This window comes from Lathamus discolor, chromosome 5, assembly GCF_037157495.1.
Source record: "Lathamus discolor isolate bLatDis1 chromosome 5, bLatDis1.hap1, whole genome shotgun sequence".
NCBI classification, from domain to species: Eukaryota; Metazoa; Chordata; class Aves; order Psittaciformes; family Psittacidae; genus Lathamus; species Lathamus discolor.
In genome coordinates, this window is record NC_088888.1 from 104,215,019 (window position 1) to 104,233,591 (window position 18,573).

The window sequence follows — 18,573 nt, forward strand, 5'->3', positions numbered from 1 at the left end:
TAGTTTGAACTCTTACCAAGGACAACTGGCCTACTTATGTCTTTTGAAATTGCAGCTTCTCCTCTTCCAGCTAAAGCTAATGGTCTAGGATGGATGCATCGCACAATGATGGTACCTGCTCAACTGGAGGGAATTCACAGATGCTTATGCATCCTGTCATGCCGTAAAAATGAAGTGGTACTTGGTGGATGGGATTTGAAAAATTACAGACTCCTCGGGTACATAATAGGTATGCCAGGAAATGTAAGATCACAAGGCATCCTGTAGGTTGAGTTCTCTGCAGGGTCAGGCAGCCACTGTCTCACACATGTAGTCCAGAGATGCTCTGTAGCTGTTACAGAGATGTAACTGTCCACTCTGTTCCTAGCTACTAAATTTATCACAATAAGCTGGAAGAACTTGAGGACTAAAAGCCAAAGTACAGCATGCCATTGCGAGAGGAGAGGACTCATTATGGGCATTGGCAGGTGTTGAGGCTCCTGTAATAGCTGGGAGCTAACTAGAGGTCCCATAGTAGACCTGTGACTGGACATGCTGTACACTGCTTTATTATTTGTCCTCGAGAGAACTGAAGAGCAGGCTGTGATCTCAGCTCCTCTCCTATATTTTCAATATTAAGGACAGATTTTTTTCCTTCACTTTTCAGTTTAAACTAGAATTCTTGCATGACTTCAGTCTCCCTTCTGCTTTAAAAGCCTAGATTAGAAAAGTAATTTTAAAACTTCTTTGTTGTATTGGCTAAAAGTCTCTTCTACTGTTTGTTTGCTTCTGGTCTTTTGTGTCTGTGTTTTTGCCTGTATTCAGTGTATCTGACCTGCAAGGGTAGAATTCAGACATGGTTTTGAGTGTCTCACCATGATGGCATGGTCACTGCTGACAGCTCACTCTGTCAACCTGTAGCAGTAGTTTCTCATTATGTAGATGAGGAGTAAATGTCTGAAAAGCAAATACAGCTGTAAAACCCAGTGAAAGAAACATTAATTTCCTCTTTCTGAAAATGCATCATCACCCCATTTCAAAGATAAGTGAATGCATCTGAAGACAAAAACCCCTGCTTTAATTGTGTTTTTGTCAGTGAAGAAATAACGAAACTACTGTCAGTAACTGTAAAAAGGTTTTCTGTGTTGTGCAATCTAGTTGGGTCAGACTGGATGAGTCATAGAATGGTTTGGGTTGGAAAGGACCTTAGGATCATATAGTTCCAACCACCCTGCCATAGGCAGGCATAAAAAAATCAATCCATTATCCTTTTACTGCTGGGACAGCTGAAGTTTAGAAAGGATGGGCATGCAGAAGTTACTGCTAAACTGGCAACCGGTTCGTGTGGCTTACCCAGATAGCAAATAAAACTAAAACAAGAGGCAATATAGGCCCACTGCTGAACGAAGTGGGTACCCTGGAGACAGAGGATATAAAGAAGGCAGAGGTGCTGAATGCCTTCTTTGCCTCTGTCTTTACTCCTGCAGACTCTCCCCGAGGGCCCCGGATTTCTATAGCCCCAGAAGGAGTCAGGACAAAGGAGGAGTTTGCTTTGGTAGATGAGGATTGGGTTAGGGATCAGCTATGCAAACTGGACATCTGTAAATCGATGGGTCCGGATGGAATGCACCCACGGGTGCTGAGGGAGCTGGCGGAGGTCATTGCTAGGCCACTTTCCATCATCTTTGGTAAGTCGTGGGAAATGGGCGAGGTGCCTGAGGATTGGCGGATGGCAAAGGTCACACCAATCTATAAGAAGGGCAAGAAGGAGGACCCGGGTAATTATAGACCGGTCAGCCTTACCTCCATCCCTGGAAAGGTGATGGAACAACTTATTCTTGACTCCATCACTAGGCATATCAAGGATGAGGGGGTCATTAAGAACAGCCAACATGGTTTTATGAGGGGGAAGTCATGTATGACCAACCTTATAGCCTTCTATGAGGAAGTGACTAGGTGGAGGGATGATGGTAGAGCGGTAGATGTGGTTTTTCTTGATTTCAGTAAGGCATTTGATACTGTCTCCCACAGCATCCTCATAGATAAGCTAAAGAAGTGTGGGCTTGACGATCAAGTAGTGAGGTGGATCGAGAACTGGTTGAAAGGAAGAAGGCAGAGAGTTGTGGTCAATGGCGCAGAATCTAGCTGGAGGTCTGTGACTAGTGGAGTTCCTCAGGGGTCGGTGCTGGGACCGGTGCTGTTTAATATTTTCATCAATGACCTGGATGAGGGAACTGAGTGCACCCTCAGCAAGTTTGCTGATGACACAAAACTGGGAGGAGTGGCTGACACACCAGAGGACTGTGCTGCCATTCAGCGAGACCTGGACAGGCTGGAGAGTTGGGCGGGGAGAAACTTGATGAAATTTAACAAGGGCAAGTGTAGAGTCTTGCATCTGGGGAGGAACAACCCCATGTACCAGTACAGGTTGGGGGTTGACCTGCTGGAAAGTAGTGAAGGGGAAAGGGACCTGGGGGTCCTGGTGGATAGGAGGATGACCATGAGCCAGCAATGTGCTCTTGTGGCCAAGAGGGCAAATGGCATCTTGGGGTGCATTAGAAAGGGAGTGGTTAGTAGGTCAAGAGAGGTTCTCCTCCCCCTCTACTCAGCCTTGGTGAGGCCGCATCTGGAATATTGCGTCCAGTTCTGGGCCCCTCTGTTCAAGAAGGACAGGGAATTGCTTGAAGGAGTCCAGCGCAGAGCCACAAAGATGATTAAGGGAGTGGAACATCTCCCTTATGAGGAGAGGCTGAGGGAGCTGGGTCTCTTTAGCTTGCAAAAGAGGAGACTGAGGGGTGACCTCATCAATGTTTACAAATATGTGAAGGGTAGGTGTCAGGATGATGGAGCTAGGCTTTTTTCAGTGATATCCAGTGATAGGACAAGGGGCAGTGGGTGTAAATTGGAACATAGGAAGTTCCACGTTAACATCAGGAAGAACTTCTTTACTGTAAGAGTGACAGAGCACTGGAACAGGCTGCCCAGGGGGGTTGTGGAGTCTCCTACACTGGAGATATTCAAGGCCCGCCTGGACAAGTTCCTGTGTGATGTACTGTAGGTTACCCTGCGCTTGCAGGGGGGTTGGACTAGATGATCTTTTTAGGTCCCTTCCAACCCTTGGGATTCTGTGATTCTGTGATTCTGTGACTCTCCTTGCCCAACATGATGGAGAGATTTAGGCTTCTTGAGATGAGTGTGCAGGTCCCCTCTGCTGGTTGGTAGAAAACTGTAGCATTAAATACAGCATTAAATCCCCTTTTCCAAATATCTCTTCATGCCATGAAGCTTCGGGCATTCATGTCAATCTACCCTTAACCCTTATTTTAGGACCTTCTTCCAGGTTCTCTGCTCCTCTGAGCAAAAATCTGAACTGGCATGTGATGTTCTTATTTCATATTGTTAAAAAACAGTGCCAACAGTTGAAGGTGACAGATGGTTTGGTGGGAAAGAGCAGTCAGTTCTTTGGGATAGAGGTTCAGAGGTAAAACTTGGAAGCAGCTGTGGAGTTGGGAGTTCAGAAAAGTTAAGTCGCTCCTGTCCAGGCTGTGTTAGTATTGCAGTCGTGTAGGCTTGAGAGGCTCTTTGCTTATTGTTTGGGTCTCTGAAGAAACACTGACAGGTCAAGAAGAACTTATGGAAAAGGCAGGATGACTCTAGGTGCCCTTGCTGATGTACCAAAGTACATGGAGAGAAGCTTTGCATGTGGCAGAGCTCCTTGGGGTCCAGGCAAGGCCAGAAGATCCACTGAGCCTTGGCAGCACTTTGGGCTGCACCCTGCACCTTACTCCCAGGGCACAAGAGTAGCCCTTTGGATGTTTTTCGTCATCTGTAGCAATGTTTTCCCTAGACCCATGTGTTTTCCCTTTTGTATAGCACTCTGCTTCCTTGCCTGAGGAACAGTTGCAGACATCTATTTCCCTCATCCTTTCTGAGCCCTTTTCTAAGGTTCCTTCCCTCTGCAAGTCTTTGATAAATTCCCTTCCCTTCCTGATCTGAAGACTGGTAAGCACAGCAGGTGAGGAGTGTTAGTGCTGCATCTGCTGCTAATTGGGCTCACAGGCTCATTCAGATAGTGCTGGCAAGTGATGTACTGAGTTAATCAGGAGCCGGGGTTTGTAGAAGAATGTTCATATTATGTAGGGTAAGTAGAGATTTGCATGTCAGCTTTTAAAATCGGAGCTTACCAAAATGATACTGGCTGCTGCTTTCTTTCTTGGTCTTCCTGTGGTCCCCTTTACCTGGGGCGTCTCAGCACCTTTACTCTGTTTATCCTTGCAGCAGCCTAGGAGTGTGAGTGGTGCTGCCACCCCCAGCTAGGAGATAATGCCTGGGAATCCAGGGTTTAGGCAGGAGGTTGAACAGTGTGCTGCATTCGGTGGTGGTGCTGGCTTAAGCAGATTCCTGGCTGTTTCCTCCTCCAAACAGTACAGGAAGAGCTGACATATGTTTCCTTCTGCAGCCCTGGCTATGAGGGCAACCATCCCTGCAAAGGGGCTGGAGAGGCAGCTGGGGAGGGGGAGCTGCATCCATCTTGAACAGCAGCAGCTAGTGCTGACTGAGTGTATCTGGCACCATTGAGGAGGTTCTTCCACCTGGTTTGGACAGCATGTTGGCTTTGCAGCCTTCCTCCCAGTTGCTTATTCCAGCCTCTGTGCCACCACAGGCTTTCCCAGCCTGCCCTCATTTTGGCTGCTGTAACTGACTGATTGTGGATCCTTTAATAAGTACAATGCAAAATTACCCTCCTTCCTCCAAAATAAAAACAAAACTTGCTTTTATCATCTTTCTGTTCAGTAATTCAGTCTACAGGGTAGTGCCTGTGGGCTCTCATGGCAGCACAAGTGTGGAGGTAGCAAATGGCAGGCAGGGGAAAGGCAAGAACTTCTTAGGCTGACTTTCCTTTTGAAGCCAAGGTATCCGCTAACTACAGCTTCAGTGTTTTTGCCTAAGGTCATGCAAGAATGCTTGGCAGAGCAAAGAACTGAAGTGGGTCTCCCCAGATCCAGGTTACCACTCTAACCCCGGGACTGTTTTTCTTCCAGCACTTGAAAATGGTCTGAACCTCCCATGAGGTACTTTGTGAGAGCTTTTTAGGCAAAGATTTTGCTCTAAAAAAGCACGACTGTTTGCTTTGCAAGGGGAAGCTCTTGTTCCTGTTGCCTTTCTGATATATCCCTTCTGTTCTTGGCTTGCTAACTTGATGATATCACTCCCCATGCATTGGGCAAAAGCTGTTTTTCTCTATTCAAAGAGCCAGGAGGAGCAGCTGCTGTGCTGACTCTAATCTCTAGTTCTTCCTGCACTCCTCTGGCAAGCCAAGGGGAGCTAGGACTGAGGAGGTGTGTGGAGAACGCAGATGCAGAAGTGAATTTGCTGTGTCATCCTTGAGTCTTACAAGCCAAGAAGTGCTTCGCTGATGTTTGTTCAGGAAGGATCCAGAGTTTGTGCAGCATGTCCAGGGAACTGCTGATCACTGGATATGGAGCACTCCTAGGCTCTTTGTCAAAACGACCTGCGTCCTCGACAGAAGTCCTCGATACCCAGTGACCTTCCTACGACATGGTATGGGAAATGAGTTCTGAGTACATTCCACCTCCTGCCACAGGATGCCCGTATTGTCCATGAGTACAACAGCATCTTTCTGGTTGCCTGCATGCAGTAGAAAAACTGTACAAGCAGTTAATTTCCCTTCCTTTCCTTCCTTACAGGCAGCTTCCTTCAGTCAGGTACTCTGACATCCCCTTTTGCCAGAGGACCGTTGTCTGTTTGGGTCTTTGATGCCTAACTCTGCTGAATTTGTATGTATGGGAACATTTCAACTTGCTCTTTTTTTTCTTTTTTTTTTTTTTATTTTTTAATGTCCTTTTCCGACAGTCATATCTAATTCCTTTTAAAAATAGAGTATTTGCTTCAGCAGTACCCACAGCTCAGTCTTGCAGGTGCCTGGGTAGATTATCCTGTGTATGCATCTAATATTCACTCTGGCAGTCTTCTATAATTGACAATTAATTTGTGAATCTTTTTCCATGCTGTTCTTTCACCTTGAGTGCTGGGTGTACTGGATCTCTGCCACCTCATATTTCTTGGATAAAGTCACCGTGGCTTCTTGCCTTACAACGTCTGACTCCAAGCCAGTGCGACTTGTTGGAAAAAAAACCCCTGCAAAACACAGTGTGGGTTGGAAGATTCATTTAAAGAGGTGGAATAGTTGCTGGAGAGCAGTCTCTCTAAAACGAAGTTAAAAATCTAGATCTATACAAAGATATTTCAATACCAAATAACGCAATTAGTCAATGCCTTTGTCACAACCGTTGCATTCTTCATTCTTTCGTTGTGTGAAAAGGGGACGATATAAATCATTTTCTGGAATGCCTTATGTCCATCCCATTCAGATGTATGAAATTCCTCTGCAGTGGTGCTTTGATTTCTAACCTTTAAAAGTTATGAGCTGTGACAGAGAAAATTATAAACTCCCATTTGTTTTCTGTGCTTGTGTGGGAAAATTCTGTCTCAGTCCAAGCACCATGGAGCCTACAGTGCCTTAAACTGATTTATGAAGCCTTTTCCTTGATTTGCTTGCAGCTGGTATGTGTAAGTCCAAATTCAGTTACCACACCTGCAGTAAATCAGTGATATATAAATGTTTCCTAACTTGGGAGAAAATCCATTAGTGGTTGAATTAAACCTTTAAAAGACTCTTATTTCCTGAGCGTTAGACTACTATAGCTTTTATGTGTGATTTTAACACGTTCTGAAGTGTTAGGCAAACTACAAAGAGCTGCTGAGTATGTAGGTAATGGTTGTTTTAAGAATGGTTTGCTTTTAATAAAAAGGCCCCCGTCATGTAGTTCCACAACAGGTTGGACAGGGCTTTGGGCAACCTAGTCTAGTGGAAGGTGTCCCTGCCCATGGCAGGGTGGTTGGAACTAGGTGATCTTTAAGGTCCCTTCCAACCCAAACCGTTCCGTGATTCTGTATAAGTGATCTATCAGCTCTAGTTGAGGGGGTTACAAAGCAGTCAGAAGTTGGTGATTTGTTAGGTTTTGTTGTTTTCTTAACCTAAGAGAATATCTCTGCCTTTGTAATATCATATAGGTTTCACTGGGGGTAAGAAAAAAGCTTTAGAGAATGACAGGTGAAATGATCCGGTATTTGCTAATGCACGTTCCCCTCCTCCATCTTCTTCATCCCCTTCTTTGCTTTGCAGTCACAGAGATCTGAGCTAGGAGTGGAGGGTGACTTGAAGCCTCCTCCACATCCCCAGCTGAGGATCCCTGCATGCAAGGGAGTGCTGTAAAATGAAATACAGAACTGCTCGTGTGCATCCTTCCTCAGCAGGAGGAGTTGGGGCCCCGACGGTGGAGTGGGTTGGCTTTTCATGGTGCCCCATTAGATCTGTCATCTAAGCTGCTTGCTTGAGCATTTCTACAGTGTTAAAATGAGCCAAAGCTTTAACGGTTGAAGCTCAGTAAGTCTTGGATAAACCATGTAATTTTGTTGGCGTGTTGTTGGCCATATGGATGCCGCTTGCATGAACCACTGGACAGTGGCAAAATTTGGAGGCCTGGCTTACAATTTTGTCTTTCTGCTGCTGTAATTCCCTCTCTCCTTCTTCCTCTGTCTTTCCTTCCCTCTTGCACCTCCCAAAATATATTTCAGCCAACATATCCGAGCAGGTACAGAGAAGTAAACAAGTTGCATCCCCACACTAAATTGCTTTCTCTCCCCTTTCCTCCTCAAAAGCACAGAAGGGAATAGAAAAGGAAGATTAGTTGTGTCAGAGCTCCATCCTGGTGCTGTTCCCGTGCCATGGGTTGCTCAGAGACGAGTGTGTATGCTTTGTCTGGGATAAATAACAGTGAAACTCTGTCTCAATTTTCTCTGCAGTTTCTCCCACTTGCATTCATTTTAAAATTTCATTCCTCACTCTCATTATTGCGAGGCCTGCCATTGCGTGCCCAGGGGAGTCAGGTAAAACATTTTTATTTACTTTCAGCTTGGTTCAGTTCCACTTTCAACTTCCTCTCTTCTGCAATTTTTTTTTTGTGTTGTGTTTTGTTTTCCAATGACTTGAGGGGGTGGGGGGTGGGGGTGTGGGGACGAGAACGAGGAGGGAGTGACATTTATGCTCTGTGTGAGATGCCTTCAAATGTAAATCCATCTCCTTCAGTATTAGACTGCTGGCTAATTCTTTTCCTGAATGGTCATCTTGGCTTGTTCTTTCTGTCTCCAGCACTGTTTGTAGTCTTCATGTCAGAAACATCTACACCAGGAGTAGAGGAAATCCTGGAATTCTGAATTGGATAATGGATTATTTGGCAGTTTAGGGGTAGCAGTCAAGCTATGTTTTTGCAGTCCAAAGGCCTTGGCAGCAGCAGTGGCTTAAAGACTTCACCCTTTTTCTGTGTAGTTGTTCTCCCTGCAACCTTTTCAGGCTGCCTGTTCAGTTGTGCTGATGCTGTGGTTTGAGAGACATGCTGTGAACCAGATTATCAGATGGTTTGGGATAAAAATAATCCTCCAGCATAGGGAAGAGTGGTGTTTTTTTTTCCTGCCTGCTTCAGTTCACCACTTTGCAGGATAACCCTGCAGATGGTTGCAGCAGCTCAAAGAGAGGAACAACACAGTCAAGCAAAGATGGGAACAAGACACTAAGGTTGGGGAGGGGTAGTAACTCCCTAAACTGACTTTCCAGCAGAAATTTTGGCTTCCCACCTGACAGCTGGGTTTTGATGTATTTTATCATGCATCTCTCTAATTTCTGTTCTTGCAGCAACTACCATATTGATATCTCTGTAGTCAATATGTTAATGTAAGTCCACCTTTGCTAGCAGTTGCTGTGGTTTCTGAGGCAGGCACACATCCCATTTGGCCACAGTAGATCTGAAAACAGTAACCTTTGCAGAAGGCCAGAGCAATAACGTATTAAAGCACAACCACTAAATCTGTGAGAGCACATATGTCAACACACCCAAATAGAACAGGTAATACAAGCTTCCCCTTCTGCAGCATTACTCAAAAGGGACAGCGTCTGATACAGAATTTACACAGTGACTTCCCAGTCAGTGACTAAATGGCTTCTGGGGTGAGGATGATGAATATTTCCCTCAGCACGACAGGTACGTGAGGATGATGAGGAGTTCACAGAAGTCTCAAGAGACTGAGCTGCGCTCTGCTTGTTCGTAATGGAAGAACCATGAGCAAACTCATGTGGGTTAGCAGACCATTAGACTATCTAAACACTCTTAAGGGGCAAAGTTCAATCAGCTTTCACTCCAAAGAGCATTATCAGTGTATAACACTAATCCTATGTAACGGTGCTCTAGGCTGACACAGGTACTGTGAAGTAGATTTTGGTGATGTAGGTTGCCCTTACTGGTTTAGCAAAGACATTAAGATGCTGTCAAAGTCAACAGGCCAAAATTCTTTCTTAAATTGCACTGCTCTTCTGATTGATGGCAATAAGTCTTTGCCATGAGTGGTTATCAATGGTTAACATGCCATGAACTCTGTAGTATTAAAGTTACTAATTATTTTTGATCCTCTTGACTTTTCTAATGTTTGATTGTAGATGTTGTTTTATTTTTTAAAGGGTTGGTTTCTTCCATTAGCTATGACCATTGTGCCTTGAACTTGGAAGTGCTCTGCTTCGTCAGCCGAGTGCTCTTGTTTTCATGTGTGCCAGGCTAGACAGGGTCTAAGGGATGTCATAGCCTGTTCTAAGATAGTACGGGGTCAGATTTCAGCTCTGAGGTATTATATTGTTTTTAATTTTAAAGCACGGGTAGAGGCAGGAGCGAAGTCATCTTAAAATATTCACAGATAGTCAGATGCACTTAGGAGTGCTACATCTTGCTGTAGCAAAGATTTCCTAATCTTTCTCTTTTCAGGGAAAGAAACAGAAAAGAATTCTGCAGGTCACTCCAATCCTTGTTCAAAAAATCGTTGGATTTATTGAGGCTGGAGGCACCCTGCTGTTAGAGTTACTTGGAAGGAGAGGGCCAAAGGTTCCTATTCATGCACAATAATACTGGTTTTCCTCATTTCTTTCATTTTCCCCACCCCTTTCTATTACATTACCATGCTCTTGCTCCCCACTCTCCCCGGCTGTGTGTGCCTCTCCATCTCTGCATGTTGCGTTGCTTTTCCCCTGCTGGGCCACTCTCTTGTGTATAATGGCAGCAGCAAAGTAAAATCAGCTGAAATGCTGATCTCCAAAGCACTGGCACATAGTGCTTTAGAGATTAGGATTTTAGTGCATTATACTTGGCTGCTAGCAGAGCAGAGAGCTGTGACAAGGAAACACAATGCTGGAGCCAAGGGTTCAGACTTGGAGCTGTAGCCCCGGTTCCTCTGGGCAAAGCACGTTGTGCTTCTCCTCCTGTGGAACATTTTGTTGAGCGTATGTGTGGAGGGGCTTGGGTTTACTCAGTAGACAAAGAGGGATACCCAGGGGCAGGTTGAGAGCCTTCTCATTTGAATCACACCTATTAGTAAGAAAAAAACCCAAATCTTTATTAACAAAACAAAAAGAAAAAAAAATTACAGCAAGATTTTTCTGACCTTTTCTTGTATCTATATCCTCATTCTTTCTTTTCCGTTACTGTATTTAGTTCTTTAATTTTCCCATAAGCTAAGGAAGATAGATATTTTTTCCTCTTCTTCACATAAGCTTACAAGCTCATGTTGCTGCTGTAGCAATTTGCTCTAGGTCCTGATACCCTCTTCGAGGTTCTTGGACGATGTAGGCATTTTGGGAAATGCAATCTAGTACGATGACTAGAAGTAGGGCTGCTGCTTGTCCAGTTTCCAACGAGCCTGGCTGGGTTTTGCTGCATGCTTGCCAGTTGCCACTGGAGCTGCTGCCTGTGTTCAGGTTAGTCTGTAAGTACCCGCAGCCAATTTTGAAAGGTGGACTGCGGGGTTTTTTTATGCTTCAGAGAAGGCCATGCTAATGAATGCCCTCAGCTAGTGTCTGCTCTTCATTGATTTTGAAAGAATCATTACTTAACGACATAAATTAATTCTAAAAGCTTGTAACCTCTAATATCTTTATCAAATACCAGATAATCACGCGTTTTTCAGTATATAGTTTCTCCATTGGCTTAAGGCCACTTAGTTATATAAATATTAACATTTTCTACTGCTAGGTTTAAATCCTATTTAAAAGTGCTTCTATTCTGTATTCAAAAGAGAAGGAAATAAAGTACCTGGAGAAACTCTCTCTTCTGGAACAATGAAATATTTCTTTATCAGAGGCTGAGGTTTGTACTGTGTGCAGATGCGGGTGAGCGTCTGCCTCTCTCCAGCTCTTGCTCTGTTCAGAAACTCTTACCGCTGCTTGCTTTCAATATCCCATGTCTCTTCCTTCTCAGCACCATACCTGGTTTGTCTTCCCTCTCCTTTTCTTGTTAAGTTCATCCATTGGTGCCACTTTCCCTCCTGTCTTTCTGCTGATTTTTGCTATGCCATTTCTGCCCTGTTGTCTTCTGGTTTTTCTCCTTGGCCTTGACTTGACCTTCATAGAATCGTAGAATCATAGAATAGTTAGGGTTGGAAAGGACCTCAGGATCATATAGTTCTAACCCTCCTGCCATGGGCAGGGACACCTCACACTAAACCATCCCGCACAAGGCTTCATCCAACCTGGCCTTGAACACCACCAGGGATGGAGCACTCACAACCTCCCTGGGCAACCAATTCCAGTGTCTCACTACCCTAACAGGAAAGAATTTCCTCCTTATAGCCAATCTAAACTTCTCCTGTTTAAGTTTTAACCCGTTACCCCTTGTCCTGTCACTACAGCCCTGACGAAGAGTCCCTCCCCAGCATCCCTATAGGCCCCCTTCAGATACTGGAAGGCTGCTATGAGGTCTCCACGCAGCCTTCTCTTCTCCAAGCTGAGCAGCCCCAACTTTCTCAGCCTGTCTTCATACGGGCGGTGCTCCAGTCCCCTGATCATCCTCGTGGCCCTCCTCTGGACTCGTTCCAACAGTTCCATGTCCTTTCTATGTTGAGTACACCAGAACTGCACACAATACTCCAGGTGAGGTCTCACAAGAGCAGGGTAGAGGGGCAGGATCACCTCTTTCAACCTGCTGGTCACCCAAGTCCTGCTCTGCAGGGCTGCTCTGCATCTCTTCTCTGCCCAGTCTGTAGCTGTGCCTGGGATTGCTCCGACCCAGGTGTAGGACCTTGCACTTGTCATGGTTGAACTTCATAAGGTTGGCATCAGCCCACCTCACAAGCATGTCAAGGTCCCTCTGGATGGCATCCCTTCCCTCCAGCATATTAACTGGACCACACAGCTTGGTGTCATCGGCAAACTTGCTGAGGGTGCACTCAATCCCACTGTCCATGTCAGCGACGAAGATGTTAAACAAGACCGGTCGCAACACCGATCCCTGAGGGACACCACTCGTTGCCGGTCTCCAGCCGGACATCGAGCCATTGACCACAACTCTTTGTGTTGGGCCATTGTCCTGGTTTGAGCAGCAGCAGTCAGTTTTCTCCTTCTTAGGAGCTAGTACAGTGCTGTGTTTTGATCTTTTGGCCTGGGAACAGTGCTGATAACGCCGATGTTTTCAGTTGCTGCTCGAATGTTTGGTCTGGCCAAGGACCTTCTGAGCCTCATGCTCTGCCAGGGAGGAGGGGAGGCTGGGAGGAAGCAGAGACAGGACACCTGACCCAAACTAGCCAAAGAGGTATTCCATACCACAGCACGTCATGCCCAGGATGTAACTTGGAGTGACCCGGAAGGGTTGGGGACTGAGGGGTTGGAGGAGGTATCGGTCGGTGCTCGGCTGGGGGGAGTGGGGCGAGTTATTGGTCGGCTGGTGTTAAGGTGGTGTATTCTTTCCTCTTGTTATTTCCTTTATCATTATTATTATTGGTGGTAGCAGCAGTGATTTGTGTTATACCTTAGTTACTAAACTGTTCTTATCTCAACCCGTGGGAGTTGCATTCTTTTTGATTCTCCTCTCCGTCCCTCCAGGAGCAGGGGGAGGGCAAGAAGGGGGGGAGTGAGTAAAAGAGGTTTGTGGTTGGGTTCAAACCACGACAGGCCATCCAGCCAGTTCTTTATCCATCGAGTGGTCCATCCATCAAATTGATATCTCTCCAATTTAGAAAGAAGGATGTCATGTGGGACAGTGTCAGACGCTTTGCACAAGTCCAGGTAGATGACATCAACTGCTTTACCTTCAAAGTTGAATGAGTTTTCTCTTCTTTGAAAAGGGCCGCTTCTTGGACCGGGGTGTTCTAGCCCTCTTTCTTTTCTGATTGCCTTCTCTGACTACTGTTTTATTCCATACTGTAGGTTTCTTTCCTGCATATTCTGTGATATAAACATTCTGGTCTACTTTTCTTGGGTTTTGGTTGGTTTGGTTTTTTTTTTTTTTCTTGACAAAACTTCCCCTTCACAGTCATTCCTAACAGGGATTTTCTCTTTTTTCCTATCCTGTTACCTGTTCCGGTGAAGCCATGAGGCACAAACTGCAGATCCCCTGCTGGTTTCCTACTTTTCACATTCTCGGCAGCTACTTTTAACAATAAATTTACTTTCTTGTTGCATGCAGTCCTGCTCACTACACTGACAAAGGCTATTTCACCCAGCTGTTGTTCAGGGTCTTCTCACTGCCTCCTTCTTCCAACTTCGGGGTTTTTTTCCCTTTTCTTTCCCTGCTCCTGATTCTGCTGCCTTCTACTTTTCATCCTCTTTCAACCTGTCTTATGTATTTTCCATATAAAAGCAGTGTCTGGTAGCTTTGAGGCATTCCACAAGTGGCCATTTGTATTTCTGTTGTCTCTTCTCTCTTGTAAACATGAGAGTCAGTATTTGCCTTGCTGGGGTTAGGCGCAGTGGGAAATAAAAAATGAGAGTCCTTGAGCTCAAGCCGCCCTTAGCATAAGCTGAACACCACCTGGCTGCTGTGCACACCAAATGGGAGATGCATACTCATGAGCCATCCCATATCCCACTGCTCTGGCCACATCCCCAATCCACACTCTTTTGAGCCCATGCTTGGGCAGTGGTGGCTGCTTGTGATCTGCTGTCGGTCCATTCTGGTCCCCCGGGATTCTGGCTCTGAAGAGCCTCCCCTGCTTATCTTCTCTCTTTGCAAAGACACTGAAAAAACAGCCCTAGGAGGGGAAACAAGACAAGGAAGAGAAAAATATCAAAGGCAGTAAAGTGGCAGAAAGGTCAACAAAAGTAGGGATGAATTACACCCTTCAGCTGTAGCCAGGAAAATCACACTGTAGGCTGATGGCTGTGCCTCCCAGGGGAGAATGTAGACCAAAGAGAGTCCAGCATACGCTATACCTTGTAAATAAATAAATAAATAACATGCATATTGCAGAATATGGCAGAAATATGGTGAGTATAACAGAACTGCAGAATAAAAAAATACCTTATTTTTTTTCTACAAATGGTAATGATGTCCAAAGTGCAATCCAATTATAAACCACTGCTTTCCACCAGAAGCATCGGATTCTAGGTGAACAGTACCACTGTCACAGTTGGTCCTCTAAGTGACAGTTCCCAGTCTGTGACCAGCACACACACGGCTTTGATGGGTGGTGAGCTGTCCTGGGCATTATTTTGTAGGATTTAGTAGCATTTTCTAACTCTCACGTAAAGTGCATGTCCTGGAATTTGCTTGGCACCATGTTCACCATCCCTCCTAACATGCCATGTTGTCTCTGTGAAGGAACAGGCACCCTAATGGTGGATGTGAGTAAGTTGGGGCTGTTCATGCTGGAGAAAAGAAGCTGCTCGGAGACCTCATAGCAGCCTTTCAGTACCTGAAGGGGGCCTGTAAGGATGCTGGAGAGGGACTCTTCATCCAGGACTGTAACGGTAGAACAATGGTGATGGGTTCAAACTAAAACGGGAAGTTCAGTTTAGATATAAGGAGGAAGTTCTTTACTGTGAGGGTGGCGAGGTACTGGAATGGGTTGCCCAGAGAAGTGGTAAATTCTCCATCCCTGGCATTGTTCAAGACCAGGTTGGGGGGAGCCTTGGGTGACATGGTTTAGTGTGAGGTGTCTCTGACCATGGCAGAGGGGTTGGAACTTGATGATCTTCCAACCCAAACCATTCTGTGATTCTATGATTCTATGAAAATCATCATGCCAAGTTAGCTGTATTTTAAGAGGGGGCTGATTCATAACAGTAATTACGCTAATGTTGGTTTTGCTTGCACCAAAGTAAGAGGGATGCAAAGAGGGTCCCAGGTTTTCTTCTTGTGCCTCAATAAAGCTATTAAAGTATTACTATAGAGTCAATCTCAACAGCTCATGCACAAGCAGCGAAGCTCCAGAATTTCTATACTAGAAATTCTAATTTACACTAGAATTCCATAAAGTGAATTTGAGTTACTGTGCAGCAAATCTGTGTCTTCATCATGTCTGTGTGATTAAATCACCTTAAAAATACATCTATACCACAATTTCTGTGAGTAAGCCTAATGCCCTCCATTTCAGGCTGCTGTGTGGACAGTGCTGATCACTGACCTGGTGCTTCTTTTAGTACAGGAGGAAGGGAAAAAGGAAGGAATGAGAATCCTGCTGATTTATTTATTTTATGTGTGCTTTCAAAAAGTAGTTGGTGCAGTATTTGGGCCAGGTAAAGACTGCTCTGTTTTGGTACTCGCTCCCAGCTATCCAGGAGTGGTTTTTCAGGTTCTGCTCTTTGTCTCTTAATTTAGATGATGCCTTGGGAAGACCCTGTGCTGGGTAAGGTGCAGAGCTGCTGCTTGCTCCGTGCTGGTTACTGCCCACCACCACGACATCTGAAGCTGGTGTGCTCTCTGACCTTGAGCCAGCTCAGGAGCAACTTACTAGTACCAAGCACAGCAGGGTCTAGTGGCATGAAATCCTGCGAGCCAGGCAATAATCTGCAGTGTGACACTGATTCTCTCTGTGCCCATCAGGTCCTGCTGCCTGTTCTGCTGCGGGGACCAGTCACCGTATGGCTGTAGTACAGCTGCACAACCTTGAAGCTCGCTGCTGTTTGTCTGTGCGCAAGAACTGATTTTACAGGGCTCTTGCTGTGTGGAAATGAAGGGAAACCCAAGGCCTGGACTGGTTCTCGCTCTTGGCAGAGTGGATAGTGTTGATGCAGCGGGTTTAGGTCTGCAAAGGAGGTATGGGTGCTGTTGGGCAATTGATGCCTCTTTGGAGTGGAGTGGCCCATTGCTTTTCCCACTGTCATTTACCTGGTGTGTGTGTAGGATTGCTGTGCCACAGCCACAGGGAGCCCCGAAGAGCCGTTGTCGTTCCCCGCCTGCTGTCACTCTGCCAGATTATACAAAAGAAAGGCTTGAGGGATGGCCCAAATTCTGCAGAGCCCACAGTTCTATCCCCCTGCACCACCCTGGCTGTGGGCCTGTAAAACCAGTTTATTTGTGCCCACTTGCTTGGGCAGAGCACAGTGTGAGTTTGTGTGCAGTCAAACCTTGAGTTCCTATCTTTAGATATAAACTCTGGGAAAGGAAGGGTAAAAAACGGGCAGGAAAACTAAGAAGTGGTTTGTGTGAGAGCATGGGAAAGCAATGCCAGACTTTTCCAGCAGCTCATGTCTGGAGAAGCAAAAGTCAGGGTGTTGTTGCTGCTGGCACCACTGATGAGCAATGCGGAGAGGGCACGTGTGGCACTGTGCTGTTGTGCCACTTTCTCATGAGGTTTTCCTGGTGCTGAGCTTTCCAGGAGTGCTCTGCCTCCTGCCAAGCCATATGTGTGGCAGCCTCAAACTAGTGGGATGGGATAACCATGGGATGAGTTTGTCTGGGCATCCCAGGAAACATTTTCAGTTCTCTGTGAGGCTTCGCAGCCTGAAGACTGCAAACCATATCTGTAATCTGACCTTTTTCACGTTCCGTTTATTCACATACACTGAAGGATCTTTCTTTCTCGTGAAGGAAAAGGGTCTGTTTGCTCAATGTTTTACAGATAGATGCTGTCCTGCCATGAAGCGCTGTGATTTGATGCAGAGAAGCTGCTTCCAGAGGAAAAGCTTCTGTGACAAGCTAAGGCAATGCCAATTGCTGGATCAGGTTTCACTGAGCCGAATGAGGATCTAAGTGGTGGTCAGACTCAGACCGCTGCTTCTCATGGAGGTGGTGATGCAGCCACACAAAGGAGGTTTGTGTGTTTTAGTAACTGGCTCAAGCTGTATAAATAACCATTTTTATTGGGTTTAGTTGTACTTGTGCAATACATATGAGAAAAACAACTCTCCTAAGTTTATATTGGAGAGGGACTCTCCAGTGGTTATTTTTCTCCTGCATCTGTAAACAAGTGGTTTAAGCTACACCTCGTTTGTAGAAAACCTCACGAGCATCAGTGGCAGAGTGAGGCATCCCATGTTTATTTAGCCATCATCTTCATGTGCTTTAGCTCTGTGCTTGGCAGCGATGGCAGCCTCCGGTCTCGCTACTTCCTTACATATTTGAACTTCAGATGTACGTTACAGGGTGATTTTTTTTCACTGTTGAGAGGCTGAAGGCTTCCAGAAGGGACTGTGTCACTGCTGTCGGGGCCTTACTGCACGTGGCTGTAGTTGATGGTGAACACAGACTTATTAAATAATGAAACATGAGATTCCCTATCAGGTAATGTTGTGCTGCTAATTTGGGTGTGAGGGAGATGGTGAAGTCATGCAGATGGGTTGTTAGGAGATACTGGTGAGTAAGCAGGGAGGGAACAGTCAGCAACATTGGGGAATTAATTTGTGTGCAAAAAAATACAGGCAGAAATACATATTTTTGTGACCTCTTTAAAGAAGCAAAATGACCACAAGGCAGAAACAGCCTACCAGACAGCCTTTAAATACAGGGGGAGTTAAATCTGGGTGATGTGGATAGGATTAGATCTGCTCTTATGGGCATTTTCTCTTTGTAATTCGTAAGAGCTGGGATTTTAAAACTTTTATTTTTTAATGTTTCTGTGCAGACACTATATTACATTGGCATTGATTCACTGAGTTTATTTGTCAGCAGTAAAATGAATGAAATTCTAGAGGTACAATTTTAGCCAGCTGCTGTTGTTTACTAGTGAGACTAGCAGTGACCCTTAGCATCTATAAATACTTCACTGTGAATTAAAAGTAGTGAACTATCCAGTAGTATTTCTCTTACTCATGTTTCCCAGTAATTCTTTTTCTCTCTGCTTCCTGCCTCCCCCTTTATTGTTATTTTCAGTCTCGTCTCTATTGCTTCAAGAAAACCCAAACATTCAGAGGGAAATTTAATTTCTGGCAGACAGTAAACTTGGTCATTCATTAAAAGACACCTCATGTTGTTAGACCATGTGGAGATTTTTCTCTGATCTGTGTGGTTCTGACTTTTGGTAATGGCTTTTTAAAGTGAAAATTCAGATTTAAAATACCTGAGCATTATGTTTAGCTCTCCTGCGCTCATCATTCTTATTGAGGAGAAAGTTGTTTGCGGTCATTGATTAGCTACAGTTGTAACTTCCTTATAGCTTTCGGCAGTACTGCAGAAGGACTGCAGTTTCTTATCCCCTTTTTCTTTATTTGTTGTTTTTTGGTTTTCTTTCCTTTTGACTAACTTTGGAGGTTTGACATGGACC

At 45.3% G+C, this 18,573-nt stretch overlaps 1 protein-coding gene across 7 annotated transcripts in view; it reads left to right on the forward strand.

The window, feature by feature from the left end:
- Positions 1 to 18,573, forward strand: part of KLHL29 (kelch like family member 29) — a 411,401-nt gene that overhangs the window by 95,382 nt on the left and 297,446 nt on the right. For 4 of the 7 annotated variants that reach the window (XM_065681728.1, XM_065681733.1, XM_065681732.1 and 1 more), the window contains exon 1: positions 5,750 to 5,777. The exons of the other annotated variants lie outside the window; for them this stretch is intronic. In XM_065681728.1, the coding sequence (XP_065537800.1) occupies positions 5,757 to 5,777 (21 nt within the window). In that variant the 5' untranslated portion in view covers positions 5,750 to 5,756. Of the gene's footprint in view, positions 1 to 5,749; positions 5,778 to 18,573 lie in introns of those variants that run through there. 7 annotated transcript variants of the gene reach the window in all.